At 36.3% G+C, this 20157-nt stretch overlaps 1 protein-coding gene and 1 pseudogene across 2 annotated transcripts; both read right to left on the bottom strand.

The window, feature by feature from the left end:
• Positions 1-2: 2 nt before the first annotated feature.
• On the bottom strand, positions 3-4891 carry LOC145584365 (beta-glucosidase 11-like). Its single transcript, XM_081641223.1, has 7 exons — positions 4730-4891; positions 3792-3857; positions 2456-2503; positions 1748-1823; positions 1344-1415; positions 852-939; positions 3-378 (listed from the first exon to the last, which is right to left on the bottom strand). Exons 1-7 carry the CDS (start codon positions 4889-4891, stop codon positions 42-44), a joined length of 849 nt encoding a protein of 282 aa, XP_081497349.1. The 3' UTR covers positions 3-41.
• Positions 4892-9346: 4455 nt separating this feature from the next.
• LOC145584364 (transmembrane and coiled-coil domain-containing protein STS1-like) lies at positions 9347-19305 on the bottom strand (annotated as a pseudogene). Its single transcript, XR_014100351.1, has 16 exons — positions 18906-19305; positions 18728-18812; positions 15374-15512; positions 15034-15320; positions 14722-14878; positions 14436-14588; positions 14134-14231; positions 13875-13966; positions 12809-12879; positions 12576-12711; positions 11737-11796; positions 11531-11616; positions 11259-11335; positions 10582-10652; positions 9572-9629; positions 9347-9487 (listed from the first exon to the last, which is right to left on the bottom strand). The product of XR_014100351.1 is annotated as a transmembrane and coiled-coil domain-containing protein STS1-like (transcript).
• Positions 19306-20157: the final 852 nt, after the last annotated feature.

Below are 20157 nucleotides of genomic sequence, written 5' to 3'. Positions count from 1 at the left end.
AATCATCACACTTGTGCTAACTTAGATGTATCATGTAGCAGTTAAGCTTGTGACCTCAAGATTACAAGTTTGGATTCTTTTACTACCAACAACTTCAAACTTGAATTAATTTGAGAAGTATGTACCTGATATTTTTTCCTATATAAATCAACCACAGTTGCATGTGCCAGCAATGTGTTGTGAACTGCAATATATGGCTCGATTGTAGAGTTGCCTCTGGTACAGGAACCAAATGGAGGAGAGCATCTTTTAGGAGGAATAATCCCTTGATCATAGCCTGTTAATAATGCAATATTGGGCTCATTGAATGTAGTCCAATGTAAAACTCGATCCCCGAATTCTCTAAAACACACATCTGCATAAGTTGTGAAGTCTTTCCTGCACCCAGGAGATCACACAGTTATTCATGCCAATAGTTTTTTTTTACTTACGGTGTGTTTGGATTGAAGGAAATGGAGGGAAAGGAAGAGAAGAGAAATGGAGAGATGAGATATCTTTTATTTGGATAAAAACTGAGGAAAGAAGGGAATCGGAAGGGAGAGAAATGAAGGGATTAAATTGTAGGAAATTGATCCCTCCATCAATAGAGAGATTTGGAATGAAACTCACCATTCCTCCCTCCCCTCCCTTTCCCTCCCCTCCTCTTCTCCTCCCTCCCCTTCTTTTCCTTCCCCTTTCTTTATCCAAACACACTGTTAGAGTTTTTAGTAGTGGATAATAACAAATATCAATGGTCGAAATATTGTGTTGACAAGTAAAAGTCATAGAATTGCAACTTAAAATAACAATGAAAAATATAGTGGAAACATAGTATGGAAAGAAATCGATCAGACTAGCTGCAGAAAAATTACACAATTTGGTGATTAAGCCATGATCCATAGTCATCTTCTAGAGCTTGTGGCGTGTCCATATGCAGTAACACCACATGCGGCTGAATTCCTACAAAGGTAACAGAAATTCATTATATGGTCAACAAATGTAGAGGGATCATTGTGTTGTTGTGGTCTCTACATCACTCATATATATAGTCAACTAAGGGCCTGTTCTCATCAGATTATTTTCAGTTCAGTTTAGCTCTAATAAGTTAAGTTAAGTTAAGTTCAGTTCTAATAAGTTCAGTTTAATTCAGTTCAGTTCAATCAATGAGAACAGTCCCTAACTCTATTCCCTTCCTCATAAAATATTTTCACCTTAGCTTTGAATACAAAATAAATCCATACATTTCTATATTTTACTAACAAAAACTTAGATTTTATTGGTGAAATTCCTCTGTATTTGATAAGAATTTTATCACTAACTAGCTACTACTCATTAAAAACGTTCTATTGGAATTTTGTACTTACCATTATTGACGAGTTCATTAATCAGATTATTGTAATATTCCACCGCTTTAGGATTGACTGGTCCTCTTCCATCTGAGATTGAAACAAAAGAGAACAATGGTCATTTAAATTTTATCCTTAATTATAAATTTCATAAAAAAATGTAGTATATTTCATTAAAAAAAAAAAAAAAAAAAAAAAAAAAAAAAAAAATCAATGTGGTATTCAATATATGAATCCTTAATTATAAATTTATCCACCCTAGTTTACAAATTTGAAACATTTATTAACTTTTTATACTTGTATTAAACATCAAACTACCCAAAGATTGTATGATTATAGTACATAAATCCATTTTTAAAAAACAAAATTGGAAAAGTTATCATTAAGAGTTGATTACTAAAACAAATGGAGTGATTATGTACTTGGAATAAGTCTTGACCATGAGATAGAGAGTTTGTATGCAGGTAATCCCATATCCACCATCAACTTGACATCTTCCTGTTTTTTTAAAAAGAAAACGTTAGATGTAGCCTTTCACAGTTAGCCTGGAGGACTACGGAAATCTAAAGATATTAAATAAAAATAAAAACTTGAAAGACCTTTACAAAATATATTTGATGTCAATATAAATAAAGTGTGAGCGATTTACTACACTCAAGAGCATGATGCACGTATAATTCAAATAAAAGAGATTAGTCATACATTAATACACTTCATCACCCAGGTGTTTATCTTACAGTTGGGCCATGAGGACAAAAAAATAATACTACGTATTAAGTTATGAAATAATAATTCGACAATAAAATATACGTTCATGTTCGTGTGTTACTATGTAAGTGATAGTATAAGAGTCTCTAAGAAAAAAAGTGCAAATTATGGAATTATTGAAGCAATTATGCTTTGTGAATAGTTTATCCCTTTTCTATCTTTTTCATCAATAGGTCATGTACAAATTGGATGTACTACATGTCTACATACAATCGTTTTAGTCTCCAAACATCACACAATAGTCACCACGTTGTAAAGTTGACTTTTACTTAATTCGGGATGAGTAAATTTGTTGTGTATAGTATACCTTTTGCACAATGCACACTGAAAACTAGAATCAACAAAACCAAAGTGTTGCTTACCTTGTATTTATGATACTGATCACAAGCTCTCTCCATAAAATAAACATTCTCGTCCCCTGATATTAATTAGTACTCTAAGTTCATTACAAGACTTAAACATACAGTAAACAATGAAGACTTAACATACACACACAAGGAAATATAAGTAGATCAACGGAACAAACAAATCTGGAATGGAAAAGTGTCTTACTAAGGGGTATTTTGGTAAAATCTGCTTCATGATGTGTTAAAAAAAAAAAAAAAAAAAAAAAAAAAAAACTCATTCATTTTCCATCAAATTTTGTTCCTTATTACTTTTGAATTATTCCAAATTATTTTTGTAAATAACCACCCTAATATGTAAATAACCACCCCAATAGTTATTCTGAATTAACCACCCGTTATTTTCAAAATTAAAAAATACCACTCATTAATGGCCAAACTAGTAGATTTCACCATCCTTCTTCAATTCTGGCCAGTTTTCCGACGTAGAGTATATGTGTCACCACATAATTGCTCAAAAAAAAAAAAAAAAAAAAATCCCTTAATCCCAGCCTGGCAGCTCCCCCATCTCCTGCCAGCCCACCCAAATCAACCACCTGCCGCACCACCCTCACCCCAACCAACCACCACTCCTGCCGGCGAACCTCGCCAAGCCCTAACCCTTGCTCGCGAAACCCCACCTAGCCCCCACCCCTAACCCCTACCCACATCACCGCTTCACCACCGAACCCCACTCACTTCGTCACTTCCTCAAAATACCGAAAATGGAAACAGGAAAGGGAGTGGATGCCGAAAATGGAAACGGGGAAGGGGAGGGGTGCCGGTGGTGGCAGAGCTGCCGCCTTCCAGTGGTGGTAGTAATGGGTTTGGGTTTTTTTATAATTTAATTTTGATTTTATATTTTGTGGGCCCCTAAGTCGGAAAACTAGCCGAACTAGTCAGAAAACCGGCCAGAATTGGAAAAGGGTGGTGAAATCTATTGGTTTTGACATTAATAGGTGGTATTTTTTAATTTCGAAAAAAATGGATGGTTACTTCAATACAAGGTACATTTTGGGGTGCTTATTTTAAAAAAAAATCCTTATTCCAATTTTAGCAAGAGAAACTCTTCTTACAACTACACTTACCTGTCATACATATTTCATAATTGATTGTAAAGTTTAGTCCTAAGACTCCTAACCATTTTCAGAGTAAATGTTTGACTTTTTTTGTTTTTTCATTTCCTCCTCTAACATGGGTATGATCTAATGAAGTAATAATCTATCCTACTTTAAATTCAACATCAGACAACAAATATGACCAAATAACAGCATTGCATTCTATAGTGGGATTACATGAGATTATGAGAATACGAACCAGGATTGTTATAGGTGTCTAAGATGCTCGGTGTCCGGCCATCCTCAAAAGACGCACCTTCCATCTATATAGAGCATCCCACAACAATGAAATTATGCACATACAAAGTCAAATTCTTGCATGATCAACACAAGACATGTAAAACTGTAAATATCTTACTTAATAAACTCAATCCTAAACCATCCTTTGAGATGATTTTAACTACTAATTGGATGAAAACAAGTTAAATAACCAATAGAATTAGACAAATCATAAAAACTTAATCCGGCCACAGCAACATAAGGCCTAAACTTAATCCCAAAAGCTAAGACTGCCTAAATTCGATATTTGATATATCCGAGCAGAGACCACAGCACCACTGCCGGCGAAGAATTCAGCAGCATTGTGATCTGAACTCATGTTCCCGACAACAATCAATGACATTGCTGCTGTTGGTAGGATGGATAAGTCCAGCAGCAAAAGGGCTTAGACCAAGGACTAAAAATTGCCTAACAATGGAACAAACCTAATTACAAGTACAATTTTAGACAGGAATTCAAATTCATCTTTAGCAAACCAATTTCTAAACTTAAAATTTCCACAAAACCCAAAATTAATTTCACAATGTTGTTCCTCCTACCCAAACTAATTCACCTTTTCACATTCAACAATATTCGCCTTTTACCAACAAAATTTTTTATTACTCCATTTGTTCCTAAATGAAATTCATAATTCTCACTTTACTATGAAATCTTGTCCAAATTTGAAAGTTGATTTCCTAATTTTCTTCTTTTTCATCTCAACTTTTAATCAATCAAACCACACAGCCTCGTATCAATCAAACAATGAAGTATAAAAGTCTAAATGACAACTTTTGATTAAATGGGACAAGTAAAATGAGACGAAAAAAATAACATGGTACAATTCGCAAATAAAAACTAAACAAAACGAAATTACCTGAAAGGCAGAAGAGCCGGCCCCGAAAACGAAATTAGGAGGGAAATCATGAATGGTAAAGCAGTACACAGTAGAACATGGTAATTCTTGAAAGATGACAAGGGTAAATACTAGAAGTAATATAGTTGGATTGAAAGGTGAGGTTTTCAAAAACCTCACCATTATTTTTTGATTAATGGCTAATCACTTTAGTAAACTACAACTATTATACTAATTAGCTAAGCTATCAACCGATAGCAACAGAGTTCAGACAATCTCGAGATTCACGCGCGAGATGGACCAATAATTTATTTTTTAAATTCTACGAGTATTTATTTTTTTTATTCAATTTGACTTTTGTGTACTTCCCGTCTTTAACCAAAATCATCTTAATAAGTTCTTTTTGACAATATTATTATTATTAGGAAAATTTGATTCTAATAATCCAACCTTTTACCGGTCTTATTCTATTAATCCAACCTTTCAATTATAGCTGATTAATCCCACCTTTACACCCCATTCTATTTTATCAGGCCCAACAAGTCATCCACCTTCTATAATAGGTTGCCAGTCCACATGTCGTGCTATGATTGGTCTAAAATAATTTTTTAAATTTTTTTTTTATCACATTCATTTCCTCTTTCCTGTTTTCTCTCTCATTCCTTTCCCTCAACCTTACCCTCTTCCCTGCCCCTCAACTCCATGAAAGCCAACATACTCTCAACCACCCAAACCACCACTACAGCCCGTCCAAACCACAGCAGCCACTTTGCTACCTTTCGGATTTCAAGGGTTTCGGTGGGTGGGGTTTCGGGTTTCAAGGGAAGGAGCTATGGAATTTTATTTCTAGTGCTGCTAGACAGAGCAACACTCCTAGCGCTCTTGTCCAGAGCGAAGAGAAGGCGAAAAAGCGTTTCCATCGAGAATTGAATGGAGTTTTCCCGTATTTCCACCAGAGAATCTAAGATTTCAATCGGTGGGATTTCGGGTTTCAGTGGGTCTTGAGTGTTGACCGGAAAGAAAAGGGAAGGGGGACTAGTAGGCCGGAAAAGGGAGGTTAGGGGGAAGGGGAGAGAGTGGTCGGAATATTTGTTGGGTTTTCGAAGGAAGGGTTGGCCGGAACAGCAGATCAAGAGGGGAATTTGGCCAGAAAAGGAAGTTAAGGGGGCGGGAAAGGAACTGGCCGGAATTGGTTGGGTTGCTGGGTAATTTAGGCTGCCGGAATCCATGGCCGACTTGAGGGAAGGTGGGTCATTGGTGGTTGCTGAATTTTATTTTTAATTTTTTAAAATTCTTTTTGTTTTGTTAAAAATTGAAAAAAAAAAAAGGTGGGATTAATAGAATAAGACCGGTGAAAGGTTGGATTATTAGAATCAAATTTTCCTATTTGATTATCAAAAGGTATATATTATTTGATTCTTTTAATCCCACCTTTTGATTATTCTTGATTAATCCCACCTTTAGGGGTCATCTTATTCTATTAGGCCAACCTGACCAGTTACCTGTTCTTTAGGTAATTTTTTTTTTTTTTTCAATTTTTAACAAAACAAAAAGAATTTTAAAAAATTAAAAATAAAATTCAGCAACCACCAATGACCCACCTTCCCTCAAGTCGGCCATGGATTCCGGCAGCCTAAATTACCCAGCAACCCAACCAATTCCGGCCAGTTCCTTTCCCGCCCCCTTAACTTCCTTTTCTGGCCAAATTCCCCTCTTGATCTGCTGTTCCGGCCAACCCTTCCTTCGAAAACCCAACAAATATTCCGGCCACTCTCTCCCCTTCCCCCTAACCTCCCTTTTCCGGCCTACTAGTCCCCCTTCCCTTTTCTTTCCGGTCAACACTCAAGACCCACTGAAACCCGAAATCCCACCGATTGAAATCTTAGATTCTCTGGTGGAAATACGGGAAAACTCCATTCAATTCTCGATGGAAACGCTTTTTCGCCTTCTCTTCGCTCTGGACAAGAGCGCTAGGAGTGTTGCTCTGTCTAGCAGCACTAGAAATAAAATTCCATAGCTCCTTCCCTTGAAACCCGAAACCCCACCCACCGAAACCCTTGAAATCCGAAAGGTAGCAAAGTGGCTGCTGTGGTTTGGACGGGCTGTAGTGGTGGTTTGGGTGGTTGAGAGTATGTTGGCTTTCATGGAGTTGAGGGGCAGGGAAGAGGGTAAGGTTGAGGGAAAGGAATGAGAGAGAAAACAGGAAAGAGGAAATGAATGTGATAAAAAAAAAAAATTTAAAAAATTATTTTAGACCAATCATAGCACGACATGTGGACTGGCAACCTATTATAGAAGGTGGATGACTTGTTGGGCCTGATAAAATAGAATGGGGTGTAAAGGTGGGATTAATCAGCTATAATTGAAAGGTTGGATTAATAGAATAAGACCGGTAAAAGGTTGGATTATTAGAATCAAATTTTCCAATCAAATATATTATTCGCCAAAATATTTTGCATTAACAAATATGCTACTTTAAATAGAGCATACTTCGTATATTTTATCATGTTAAAGCTAATTAAATTGTCAAAAATTATATACCGATTAAAGTGTAGCATTTAAAAAAAAGGATAAAAATGACATTATATATATTTTTAATGTTTCGCTTTGATCAACACCTTTGTCAATTATACAATAATACTTCGTAATGTAGTTTGTTATAATTTTGTGTTGCTTTCTTTGCTTCTAGTTTGTTTGTTGTTTCTTTTGTTATTCCTCGTTTGACCAGTAATTTACGGAGTACATTATAAAAAGTTAAATTTTCGAAAAGTATATAAATTGAGACAATTTCAATAATTGTCTACACGACTGTAAACTTCATTTGTTAACTACTACGGTCTTGTTCACTTCACCTTGAAAAAATAATATTCAATAAAAATAATTTCAGTTCAGTAAAATCAATTTTAATTCAGTATAAATCAATAAAGTTACAGAATAAATGTAATAGAAAATCAGTAAAAATAATTTCACTTCATTAAAAATTATTTTAGTTTAGCAAAAATAAAGTTAATGCAATGATCCCCAAAAAAATCAATATTGGTCAAAATACATTATGCAAAGTCAAAATCGAATATTATTTGGACACGTGCAATTCAGTAATGCATGTATTGTGCTAATAAGACCGCCTAAATTCGACACACTTTAATATGAAATTTTGTCCGAATCCGAAAGTTGATTTCCCAATATTCTTCTTGTTCATTTCTAACTTTTAATTAATCAAACCATAGTACGGACTACGGAGTACTCCTTATCAATTACTAATACTATGGGTTTTCAAAAAAAAAAAAAAATACAGTAAAAAATTGAATAAGTAAATTATGGAGATGGCGTGATACTACACTCAAGATCGAGAAAAACCTTATATACTACCAATATGCAACACTATAGAGTAAGTGACAATACCTTTCGACTTTTAATTAAATAGGACAAGTAAAATGAGACTGACATAGTAACATCACACAATTAATAAGTAAAAATTAAACAAAACTACCTGTTGTGCAGAAGACCCGGCCCCAAAAACGAAATGAGGAGGGAAATCATGAATATTGTAACCACATACGGTAGAACACGGTAATTCTTGAAAGATAAAAAAGGTAAATATTACTAATATAGTTGGATCAAACAGTGAGGTTTTAAATGACCTCACCATTATTTTTTGATTAATGGCTAATCACTATTTTAACTATGGAGTACTTGGTATAATCGTACTCCGTATTACTTATATGTGGAGAATGTGGAGATGTGGCAAGCTCATTATCTGGTTAGAGTTGAGACTTGAGACAATCACAATATTCACGAGGCTCAACAGCAATAATTGCTGGCTTTCAATAAAAGAGCAATTATTTCTGATGTCTTATTCCCACAAGACGTTGATAATATAATCTAGATATTTTTTGTTTATAAAGAAAATCTAGATTTTTCGAATAATAATGATGACTCGATAGATATAGTCATGAAGTATAAAACATTGAAATTATGCATTGATAAATGTAAAAGTCAAAACATTACAACTAAAAGAGAATAAATGACGTATAAAACACCGACAAAAAAAATCCAACAATAGTCAAAGAACTGTATGTGAAATTGTGAATCATGCAAAGTCAAAGCAGTGTATAGCAAATACTCCGTATTAGGAGTAACAATAGCATTTTGAAACTCTACAAAAGCAAATACCGAGTAATTAAATTGGGAATTTGATTTCGGACACGTGCAATTCAGTAATGCATGTATTGGAAAAGAGATCACATGGAGCAAATTTTGATTGACCGTCTGGTGCAGATCCCACGTTTGTCCAGCAATAGAGCACGTCAGTAATGTGGGACGTGCACCAAAACGAGGGATTGTTATACGTACTATTATGCCTTCCGAAGATTCAACATGGGTTCAACACTAAACAAGACCATGTTCATTATACAAAGCCCGTGCTCGTATCAAAGATCAGTCTAGGTGTAATGGACATGCAAGTATGAACTATGAACTCTTCAGGGTTTATTACCGCAAATGGTTCAATAACTGAGCACAGCAACGGATATCCAAAACTTAATTACGAGCTACTTGTGAGTGTGATGAAAGGCGACCACTGTCCAACAATCAAGAACCGATTCCCTAGCAGGACGCCAAAAGTTAGACAAGCAAGAACTAAGGTTTAGTGGGTGATGATGGTTCCAGTTTTCCATCTTTCCAAACAGGATAGTAAGTGTCTAGCTCAAGCTGTTTCAAAATATGCTCAGTCATGTTTACATATGATGCATGGCCTTCAATGATATGCGTCACATCGACCTGGCAGATGTGAGGTGTAGAATACGTCAATTAGTTAGGGAAAACTAGCAGCTGAAAAAAGAGAAATGAATACCAAGCACAAACATTTTCGATCCCAGGTCCATCCACGGGTTGAATTCCAGCTAACCCTTGAGAAATTAGACTGCACATAAAAATTGTTTAGACCATTGTGAGAAACACAAGAATTTACACTACCATATGCAGTCAGCATATATAGATTGCATGCATCAGATACTCCAACATAGAGAATCAAACACCTTATTTCTTTTTATTTTTTAAGAAAGTTACATATTTCTCTATGATCTTCCAACAAAAAGCCACTTGTATTCATGAGACATTATGAAAGACTTGAGCTTCACAACCACTGGTTGCCTGGTTGGTTGCACCTGCATTCATGACTTAGGAAGCCTAGACTCTAGAGAAACCAAAGCTCTACAGTAATGGAGTAAAATGACTGAAAGAGGTGCTACTCCAAGAAATCATGAATATTGGAAAACTACAATAAAAATAAAAAATTAGTAGAATCCCTCATTCCCTCAACTTATAGTAGCCAGTAGTCAAATAGTCATCCCGCCTTTTAGTGATAGCCAAAAAAAGGGATCACGTCATACTGAAACTTTTTTACTAAAACATGACAGTCAATTCTAGCAAAGTAGCAATATCAAATGAAAAATCAATCATAACAATTAACAATAGGTCAATAGCAAAACAAATAAAATATCCAAGTGGAAACCTGAACTGCAAAGCTTACTAACTGAACTGATATGGAAGTCCAAATTGGGTAATTATTAAATTGTAAAGAATCAATGTTGCATTTGTGGACTTTCAGATTTAAAAGAGCTTATGCTGAACCTATATTTGATCTATATTTCATGATATCTAAAAAATTTCTACTTTCAGGTTTCAGCTGCTCTCATGTTGAGATCAGATGAGAATTTTGCCATGTCCAAACAAGTTGCCATGACCAGGGAATTTGAACAATTCAAACCACATAAAATCAGCAAATATGTTTGTTGAGCTCATTACTGTTAATTTCAGAAATTTAAATAATGAACCAATCATGACAGTAAATAATACTTCACGTGTGTACATACTTGGAACGAAAAGCTACTCCAAGAGTCCAATCGTTTGTCGAATACACATTAATAAATCTCCCAGATACCATCTGCAAGTTGAAAGTGAAGTACATGCATAACTTCAATAGCAAATGACACATTAAGAAGCATTACTTATTTAGCAGGAAAAGATTATAAAACCTCACAAAACAATATCCACAAAATTTCCAGAGAGAAAGATTCTCTTAAAAAATGAATGCAGCAACTACTATCCTCATTCCTCACTGCCCGCCCGCTCCCTTCTTTCCCCAGGAATACAGGGGGGATAACTCAAAACAAATAAGGTGTTGAACATCTTGTTTATACACCCAAAAAGTCAAGAATCTGAAGCTTGCTCACAAAGTAGAAATATGGAGGATAATCCTAACATATTTTTTTTGTAGCCAGCCAATAAGTCAAAGTATCTGACATTTCTTCCTCTTACATTACCTCTTATTACTCCTATTATTTCATGTAAAGCATGAACTTTCCCCCATTTTATATTTAATGTAAATAACACGGTAATATCATCCAAAGTTGAAGACCAAAATGCCAACTAGAAACATGGAAGGATAATCTTAACATTTCTCTCGACATGTTTTGACTGAACAATTATTATTTCCCTTCGGCTAAGAACAAATGAATGAACATTGCTTAAGAGAAGTTTCAGAAAGTACCTTTCTTGCAAGTATCCAATTCTCATCTTTCAATGAAATTGGTGCACCAAGAAGAACAATCCTCTCCACGAGCCCATCTAGCATGATCAAACATATTGTTACTGCTAAATCGTAAATTTAAACAAATCTTGAGTTATACCAAACCCCCCCCCCCCCCCCCCCCCACAACAGTCCTGCCTCGGAAAAGTAATGGAAAGAAAAGCTAAATAAAGCATGCAGTACAATGCCAAGAACTAGAATCTAAGTTAACATTAAACTAACGCCTGACTTACCATGACCTCCTTCTGTTTCACCTAGATACTGGAGGCACTTGAAAACCACACGAGCCCCAACTGAGAAACCTATTAGTGTAATTGGTCTGCAGACATACATAATTATGTTTAAGGAAGTTCAACCCCAATGGTCAAAGAATGTGATGAAGAAGGGGAAATAAGAGCAGATATCAAAAGTTGATTTAACAGATAGAAATAAGTCCTACCTGTTTCCATGGTGTCCTTCCAGCAGCACCTCTGCAAGCAGCTTACCAGCTTTGTCTGATCTGTGGAAATATTCAAAAATGAATCTCAATAGAACTTTCTAGCTATTCTGCTCACTTTGATATTCCTTTTTCAAGTTAAACAAACTAGTATCACTATCATCCCAATCCTTCTCAAAAAGTTGCTACCTAGAGCTAGATAGGAGGGTTTAAGTCAATGCGATAAACCAGTAATCGCAAAAGGGCAGTTCCAAAAATCTATAATTGGGAAAGCATTGAATGATCTACAACTGACGGAGAATTTATAAAATTATATTAAGACAGAAAAGTTGATAGATAACAAGGCTGCCCAACAGAAAAAGTATGTTCTGTGCAATTATCTCCATCAGCATGAAAAGGTCTTTGCAAATTTAAAACCTGAAAATATGAAGAATCTCACATGCAGGACCGAATCAGAAAAAAGATTTATTTTTTATGAAGGGTGTCCAAAACTTGGCTATTTAAGTCAAGAGAGGCTTAATTGATTAACAATAGGCTACAGACTCATGCCACTTAACCATGCCTCAATTTGCAACAGGAATAGGGAACAAATTACAGGTTTCACAGTTTCAGACATGTAAAAAGCTCAATGCATGAGATTCAATAACTCTCAACAAAATTAGCTAGTCCTGCAGGAACCTCATAACAAACTGCATTAGGTAATGCAAGCTAAATACCAATACAAAAGTTGCTTATAAGGGTTGCTAGAAACAATAATCAAGGTCTTGTGGAAAATTTAACAGCATAATAACGAACAGAAGCACACTGCACACTTCAACCAAACATAATACTGATGAGACAACCTGTCTAATGCAACTGCCCACTTGCTGTCAATAACATCACTTGCAGCAATAAGTGATGCTGGAATAGTAAGGGCTGACATAACTGTGCCTATAACAGTCATCATGGCACCCAAACTCATCAAATGTGAAGTAAGTTCTGCGAGACAGCAAGGGAAGAAATCAGTCAGAGCAAGCAGGCCACTGGTTGAAGTTTTAAAAACACTGCTTAAGGAAGAAAGTCTAAGAAAATTTACCTGAAGCAATTAAGTCCTGCACCGCAGTAGCAAGTGCAGCCAAATTGCTGAATTCCCAGTGTAATGCATAACTGTAAAAGCCACGCAAGGAATTTAACATAACTAATACAAAAAGTAGAAGCTTTGCGGCGACACATAGTATAGTCACCACCAAGACAAAAAAGAAGCAATATCTTATAAGATTGCAAGTTTAAGGGAAAAAACAAACGAGCAATGAAACATCTAATGTAAATATGTAGATGTTTGAAAACTCCTGAGACTGACTACCTAGAGATTAGGTACATCAGTGACAACGATTTGAAATGAACAAAGCTCTAATAATACATAAGGAAGACTTTCATGGAATATAAGCTGTGCTGACAGCCTGGATTGGCTGGATAAGAGCAACACTACGAATCTCTCCACCAGCCTAGCACTTCGTAAGATACCTCAAACAGTCTGCAACTTATTAACACTACCCTTAAAGCATCACAAAAAAAAATTCCTAAGCAAAGAGAGCCATGTTGCTAATTAACAATCAATACATAAGAGTACTGCCTAAAAAGGGGGGCATTCAAAGTGGTGAAATTCTCCCAAACTATGCCAAAAGAATTAACTTAGTGAGGTTGTTATCCATGGTGCTTTGTCAATGTACGGATATTATGTCAGCCATGCAGTTATTATCTTTTAGTGAATTTAGCACTAGGTCAGATCCTTCAGCAAAAAGTGCTTGCCAATTGCCATGCAGTAACCACTCAAAGAAGCCATAAAAGCCACACTCTTTATAAATAAAACTACAAATAAATAAATAGTCAATACATTGAAAAAATCTGGATCCTGCTTGTAGTAAAGTAAGGTTAAGAACTTAAAAGGCCTACATACATCATATACACTTTTTTTTTTAAAGACCTGATGAGATAGGCTATTGATGTGAATGCAGTATACAATCAAATGCAGAGGTTAAGGCGATTCTAATGCCAAAAAAGGGTACATACTGTGTTGCATGGCTTGGATCACAATTGCATCAAGCCATAAAGCTTAACACTATTCAAACCTTTCGAAGTAAACACTTAAAGAACATTTTTACCTCTCCAAGTTAATGTTTTGACTTTCCCAAGGTCTCAGAAAGTCTACTTCTTCAAAAACAAGTCCAGATACCATTATTCCAACTGCAAGATGCTGCAGATTAATACTAATATAAATATTTTAAATTCAGCAGAAAAAATTGCAAAACTTATGATAATACTAATATTTTTCCTCAGTAGTTGCTATGTGAAATCAGTTATCCTTTACATGCCAGAGGGAGATTCTGAGTGATACATAAGCAATAATTCAGAGGAGCCTACCCCCTTCTTGTGATTTTCACCAATTGCTATGAAGTCAAAGTCTTCAATATTTCCAATTCTTGTAGCCATCTTGCTACCACAAAGTCCAGCTCCCGCCGCTGGAGTTTTGAAACCGACAAAGTACATAAAGAAGGAAACCTAGAAATATAATATAGCAAAAATGCAACCAACCAGATTTTCACACTGAGATTTACTCTGCTATGACTATGGAATTCTTAAAAAAAAAAAAAAAAAAAAAAAAGAGAGAGAGAGACTAAGGAATTATGTTAAGGAAGATATGAGAGAAGAAACAAAATACACACCTCCAAAAGATGCAGCTATAGCAATCGAACCACCAACAGATCCAACAGCTGTAGCAGCTGCAGCAAATCCACTTGCACCAATGGCAGGCAAAAGGCTTCCCAACGTTGGAGCCACAGTGCTGAGCCCCTGAGCAATTGCAGGTGCAACTACTCCTGCAATATCAGAAGAGAAGTTGAGTAGTGAGAACTGGTTCCAACTTCCAAGTCCTTTCAACTATTTGAGATTTATGATAGTTTTAACCACTATAGTCTACAACTCTACACTCTACAGACACAAGACATATACCTCCAGATACAGCTAACACTGCTCCTCCAGCCAAAGCAGCTCCACCAATCATGCCACCTTGCTTCCATTTGACCCAAGGATCACTATCATCTCTCTTTTCGACTTCTCCTTTGATTATATCCATCAATGAAGAAGCTAATATTATCTCCAATGCTTCCTATGAAAAAAAAAACAAACAAACAAACAAACAATATTATGTATTTAACAAAAGTAACAGATACCCCTAAATTGCAATATATGTTAACAATTAAGGATCCATCTGGAGTTCCTTAAAAGACGTATTAAATACATTACAATAAAAGGTAAACTAACCACTTTAATCCATTTGACATCCAGCCAAGTTGCTAAAAGTCATAAAGCAACACGATGCCGAGAATCATATCCCTTTACAGATTAAGAAGCATTTTTGTTTTCTTCATTGGTGCCAAGTAGACATGCAGAAAGAAGCTCATACAAGACAGTCACTTTGCGAGGGCAACTAAGTGATTCTGCACTTTCGACAGGTTTTTCATAAGTATGGCTTTTACATGTATCTTTTGGCTGTTCTTTCACAGATTTGTGAAGATTCACTCTCTCTGTGGCTTCTTCACACAGAAATTCTGCAGAGTCAGAGTACCTTCACAGCATAAAAAATCATCTTCCAACTTTTCACCATAATTAACAATAGTTGCATGACTTGCATCATGTGCCTCCATGCTAGATACCATGGTATCAACGAGCTTTGACAGAGCAAGTTCTTTAGCAGCAACCTCTGAAGTTAAGGCTCTTCCGTCATAAAGTAACTTTAAAAACTGTTTATACCATGAAGACCGAGTGACTACCATTATACCATAGCTATATCATGCTATCTTAAATTAAAAAATGGTCAATGAGAAGCTCACAAAAGCAAAGGGGCATTTTCAGCTTCGATAATAATTTTTCACATATCATATAACATCTTACTCTAAATAACAATGATTTAATATAAACATAAATAAAAGAACTTAATGTGGTTGCCATTGTCCGTATATGATTCATTCTACTGTTTACGGGGAATAAACAGGCTAAAAAGTCATTATAGAAGTTCTTACAAAGCAGCTATATATATACTTATCATGTATAAAATGTTATATGAAATTTTTCCTCATGACTACAGCTAAAGAACTTAAAGCAGGAATTTAACCAGAAACAGAAAAGAACTCTACTTTTTTCCAGCAACAAAAAAAGAATAATTTTAGGAGTTTTTTGAAAAAAATTTGCTACCAACAAGAATACACAATTGTATATGACTACCAATGAGAAAACCCCTAAAACATATTAGCTCCACAAAGCAAATGTGTGACCAACAAAAGCTTAGTTTTTTTTTTTTTTTTTTTTTTTAAGGGACCGTGTAAGGTATGGAGCTGAAAGACGAGAAGCGCTATGTACTTAATGCCATTCCCCCGCCCCCAAATTAATGGAGAATTCTGTAGTGGCAACAATGAGAATAACACTCCGGTCAGCATTCTTTTATGTAGGGTCCTGCTTCACAGATATTGTTGATTACCAGTTCCTAAATATATTTTCAACAATATCCTTTCACTTTTCTTGTTAATTAGCAACCACTTGGTCAATATCTCTTCACTCAAACATTCACTGACTTAATGATAGGAAATTCTCTCTCAATCTAGGTTCACAATATCCTGATTAGAACCCTTTTTCACACCAAATTTGCACTTCAAAAGTTCAAATAATTCAATTTACTTCGACTCAGCCTCACACCTCCAATGTGTAACTTTGTCTCCATAATTCTGTCTCATCATTAACTACTGCTCTAAATTCATCAACTGAAACAAAATATTGCCAGCAAATAAAATATACCATGGAAAATCATCTTGTACAAAATTTGCTAAAATAATCGCGAATCTGCAACTAGTGTAGTTGTTTGTTACAATACAATCTTAAATGAAATATTCCCAAAACACACTATTGCATCACCTCTAACATTAGTCCTCGTCACCACCACACATCCTTGGTGGTGTCGGTATATATAGTGATACAACTCTCTTTATCAATGCCCAGCAAAGTACCACCCTCGTTGCATTGCCATAACTATTCAAAATGATTATCACTTGATTGCTTCCATACCAAATGGCTCATGCATAAACCCAAAATGTTTCTGCAAAATGGACACTGTAAGACCCTTAATAATCGTGCATGGGCATGATGCGCGGGTGCACTTGTAAATACTTGTAAATAGTATTGTTAACTCTATGGTGTAGTTAATTGTGTCGTTTGTAAGTTTGTAGCATTATATATATGATATATTATTTGACTAAGTACCTACGGGCTATCTTTGGTTCCAATGGGTGGGCCAAAGGTCCCATTATTGTGTTACTGTCATTCCAGTGTTCACTAGTATTTGATGCCTATAACAAAATAAAGCTCTATAGGGGGATGAGTGCTTCCTATGGCTGGGTGCGGCCATAGGCACCTCATTGGCTTGGGCCATGGAACATGGTGCTAGCATGATATGGGACATGCTAGACCTTGGCACGGTTCGTTGTTGGCTTGATACTTAGTGGGCTTGGATGCGTGACTTGGGTGCGGAGCTATGCGGTGTATAGGCTATGGTGCCGTAGCACACATAGGTGCCTCGGTGCTTAGCTCAGAGCTATGGCTTGTGGGTGAAATGACACTATCTTCATAGTACTTGCTATGGTGCTTGTACTAAGTCATATGGTTGGCTATTGTCCGTTGGACATCGTGCTATGGTGCGCGCTTATGCGAAGTGTCGCTTGGAGCTCGGTTGTGGTGCAAAGCGACGCGACGCTTGGGAAGTGTTGCGATGCTTGGGCGAAGCACTGGCAGCAAGCGAAGAAACACGATGCTTGCCAAGCGACGTGATGCTTACGAAGCAGCACATGGCGAAGCGGTGCGTTGCTTGGGGAAGCAACGCAATGCTTGCGAAATAACACCATGGTTGCGAAGTAATGCGTTGCTTGGGGGGCGACGTAATGCTTGGCGAAGTGGTGCGTTAGTTGAGCATGCACAAGTAACGGTTGTGTGGTCATACTACTTGGTGCCTATTCATTGATGCGTGTGTTGGGCACACGCCAAGATAGTTATCCTTGATGGGTCAGCGTTGGTCATCAAGGGATGCGTCAGTTGGTAAGATGCCTATGGTGGCATGGCCGATGGTTAACAAGTGCGAGTGATAAGTTGCTATTGGTGCGAACAGGTGCGATGCTTCGGGGAAGCGCTGCTAGGCTATACTTTGGATAAGGACTGTTATGCTTACATGGGTTATGTTTATCTGTTTATTAGTTTATACTTTGGATAAGGACGGTTATGCTTACATGGGTTATGTTTATCTGTTTATTAGTTTAGCCAATTGTAGGCATTGCATGGATGCCACTTGGCATACATGCACGCTCGTGTCTGTTCGCCCAAGGGGAGAGGTTGTCCTCCCATTTGCCTATAAATAGAGGACCTTGAGGGTTGTTCAAGGTATCCAGTTAGAATCCGTTCATTACGCAAACACTTGTAATTTGTCTAATCATCAATAAAATATATTGTTGCCTTCGGTTTAATATTGTGTGCGTAGTTTATATTGTTTAAGTGTTGCTTCCGTGTAAAACTTACGAGGCTATTCTAACCTCGTAGGCTTTAAAGTAAGGCTGACTAGGGACGTTTCCTAGTGCCGCATAGCGCGAAAAATTGCGCTGTGACAGACACCATCATGACTTCTCAAATCATACAATGCATTACACTCATCAATGTCCATCACTTCTCCAAACAAATAGACAAGCTTAGCATTATGATGTCAGTATTAATAGTGCCAATATATATGATACTGATTCACAAATGCATAAAGATTCACAATAAAAGAGCTAGCTAAAAAGCTACCAAAAAAATTGTCATTAATAGGAATCATCATCATTTTTTGAGTTCGAATTTCAACTGCTATTTCACTCAATATATACTGATCATAGCATAGAAATTAAATAAATTTTTTAAAAAGAAAATATAAAAAAGTGATACATACAGAACCAACGTGATGACTAATTTGTGAGGAAGTTCCAGCAGTCTCCCTCAAACCATCCCATGCTTTATCATCAACCTTCATAAACCTTCCAAAAATAGAAAGAAATCAGCAACAATCACAAAACACAATCAAAACCCTAAAATGTCAAAATTATCAAAATTAGAGGAGAGAGAATTACTTGAAAACAGGGAGAAGCAAGCCGGAATCCTCATGAATCCAAAGATAAGGACGATCAGAGACGGAGGAAGTAGCGGCGGCTCATTCCAGCGCCGATAGGTTCGTCGTCGGGAGAAGGAAGAGTAGAGGTAAGACGACATTGATGAAGCTGAGATTGATTTAGGGCAAGTCCGAACAATGCAGAAGCTGCGTATTTTTGAGTTGAATCCAGAATTGAGACCTCCATTGTTGGAAATTAGTGCGAAGTTCGAGGTTCTGAGTAAACGAAGTTGATGAAACCGCCATTGAAGAAGCTTGAGAAGTGAGTTGAGGTCGGTTATGGAGGGTTTGATGAAGTTGGAAATGCGCCATTTGTCGTCGTAAAGGGTTGGTTTTTGACACGGGTTGAGTTTAAGCGCGGGAGATTGTGCCAAAGCATTACAATGCTGCGTAAGTACGTATAGTACTAATGTATAGTATTTGTATTGACGGCAAAATCGGGAATGTGTAAAAAAAATAGTCTTGGAACAAGGCGATAATGATTTTGGTCGGTGTTATTGGATACAGCATGACTAAACGGTTTGCCTTTTGTGCATGTCACATTCGGAAGGTTTCTTGTTTCTGGGTTGTCCCTACTCATTGTTTGGCTGTCAGTGGTCATTGTTATCTATTTATTTACTTTCAATTTTGAGTTAGGCTATTATTGGCGTTTTGTTCTTCGTTCAAAAGATAACTAAACGATATATGTATTTGAATTAAGACATACTTGTAGTACTTTGTTATCCATAACATATACATAAGACTTATCAATATACATATTATGTGGATAAATAAACTAAGTGATTCTATATTAGTTTCCAATTGACTTACTTAAAGCTAGCATCATCTAGTTCAAATGCATAAAATCACATAATTAACTAATTAAGCACAATCTTTCAAAAAAAAAAAAAAAAAACTAATTAAGCACAATTGCAATAAAAGTTTACTCAATCCTCCAAGTTGTTGTAAGATAAGTTGAGTACGAGAAAAAATGTTAGCTAGGGCAAACTTGCAGGAATTGCTCCTAAAAGATGATTGCATAGCTTGGTAAATCATAGAGTGTCATACTGTAGCTACTATTACCCCAAAATAAGGGGTATTGGAAAGTTGTTTGACTTTTATTACTCCCTTAATGTATTACCCCCAATCCAAGCATGATCTAAGGAAGACAATTGCTAAAAGCCTGAAACACTTTGGTATAGTACCTAAGAAGTTATTCTAAGAAAAATTAAGGA

Source organism: Chenopodium album, chromosome 16, assembly GCF_948465745.1.
Source record: "Chenopodium album chromosome 16, dcCheAlbu1.1, whole genome shotgun sequence".
In the NCBI taxonomy this organism is placed as follows: Eukaryota; Viridiplantae; Streptophyta; class Magnoliopsida; order Caryophyllales; family Amaranthaceae; genus Chenopodium; species Chenopodium album.
This window is presented reverse-complemented; position numbering and strand designations above follow the sequence as displayed.

Excerpts from the sequence above, each read along its gene's own strand:
- LOC145584365 (XM_081641223.1), bottom strand. The coding sequence starts at position 4,891 with ATGGTGAGGTTTTTGAAAACCTCACCTTTCAATCCAACTATATTACTT. Across the intron at positions 2,504-3,791 it reads ACACCTATAACAATCCTGGT|AATGTTTATTTTATGGAGAG; the intron begins TCGTATTCTCAT and ends TCAGGGGACGAG. Across the intron at positions 379-851 it reads TGGCTTAATCACCAAATTGT|GAAAGACTTCACAACTTATG; the intron begins GTAATTTTTCTG and ends TCCTGGGTGCAG.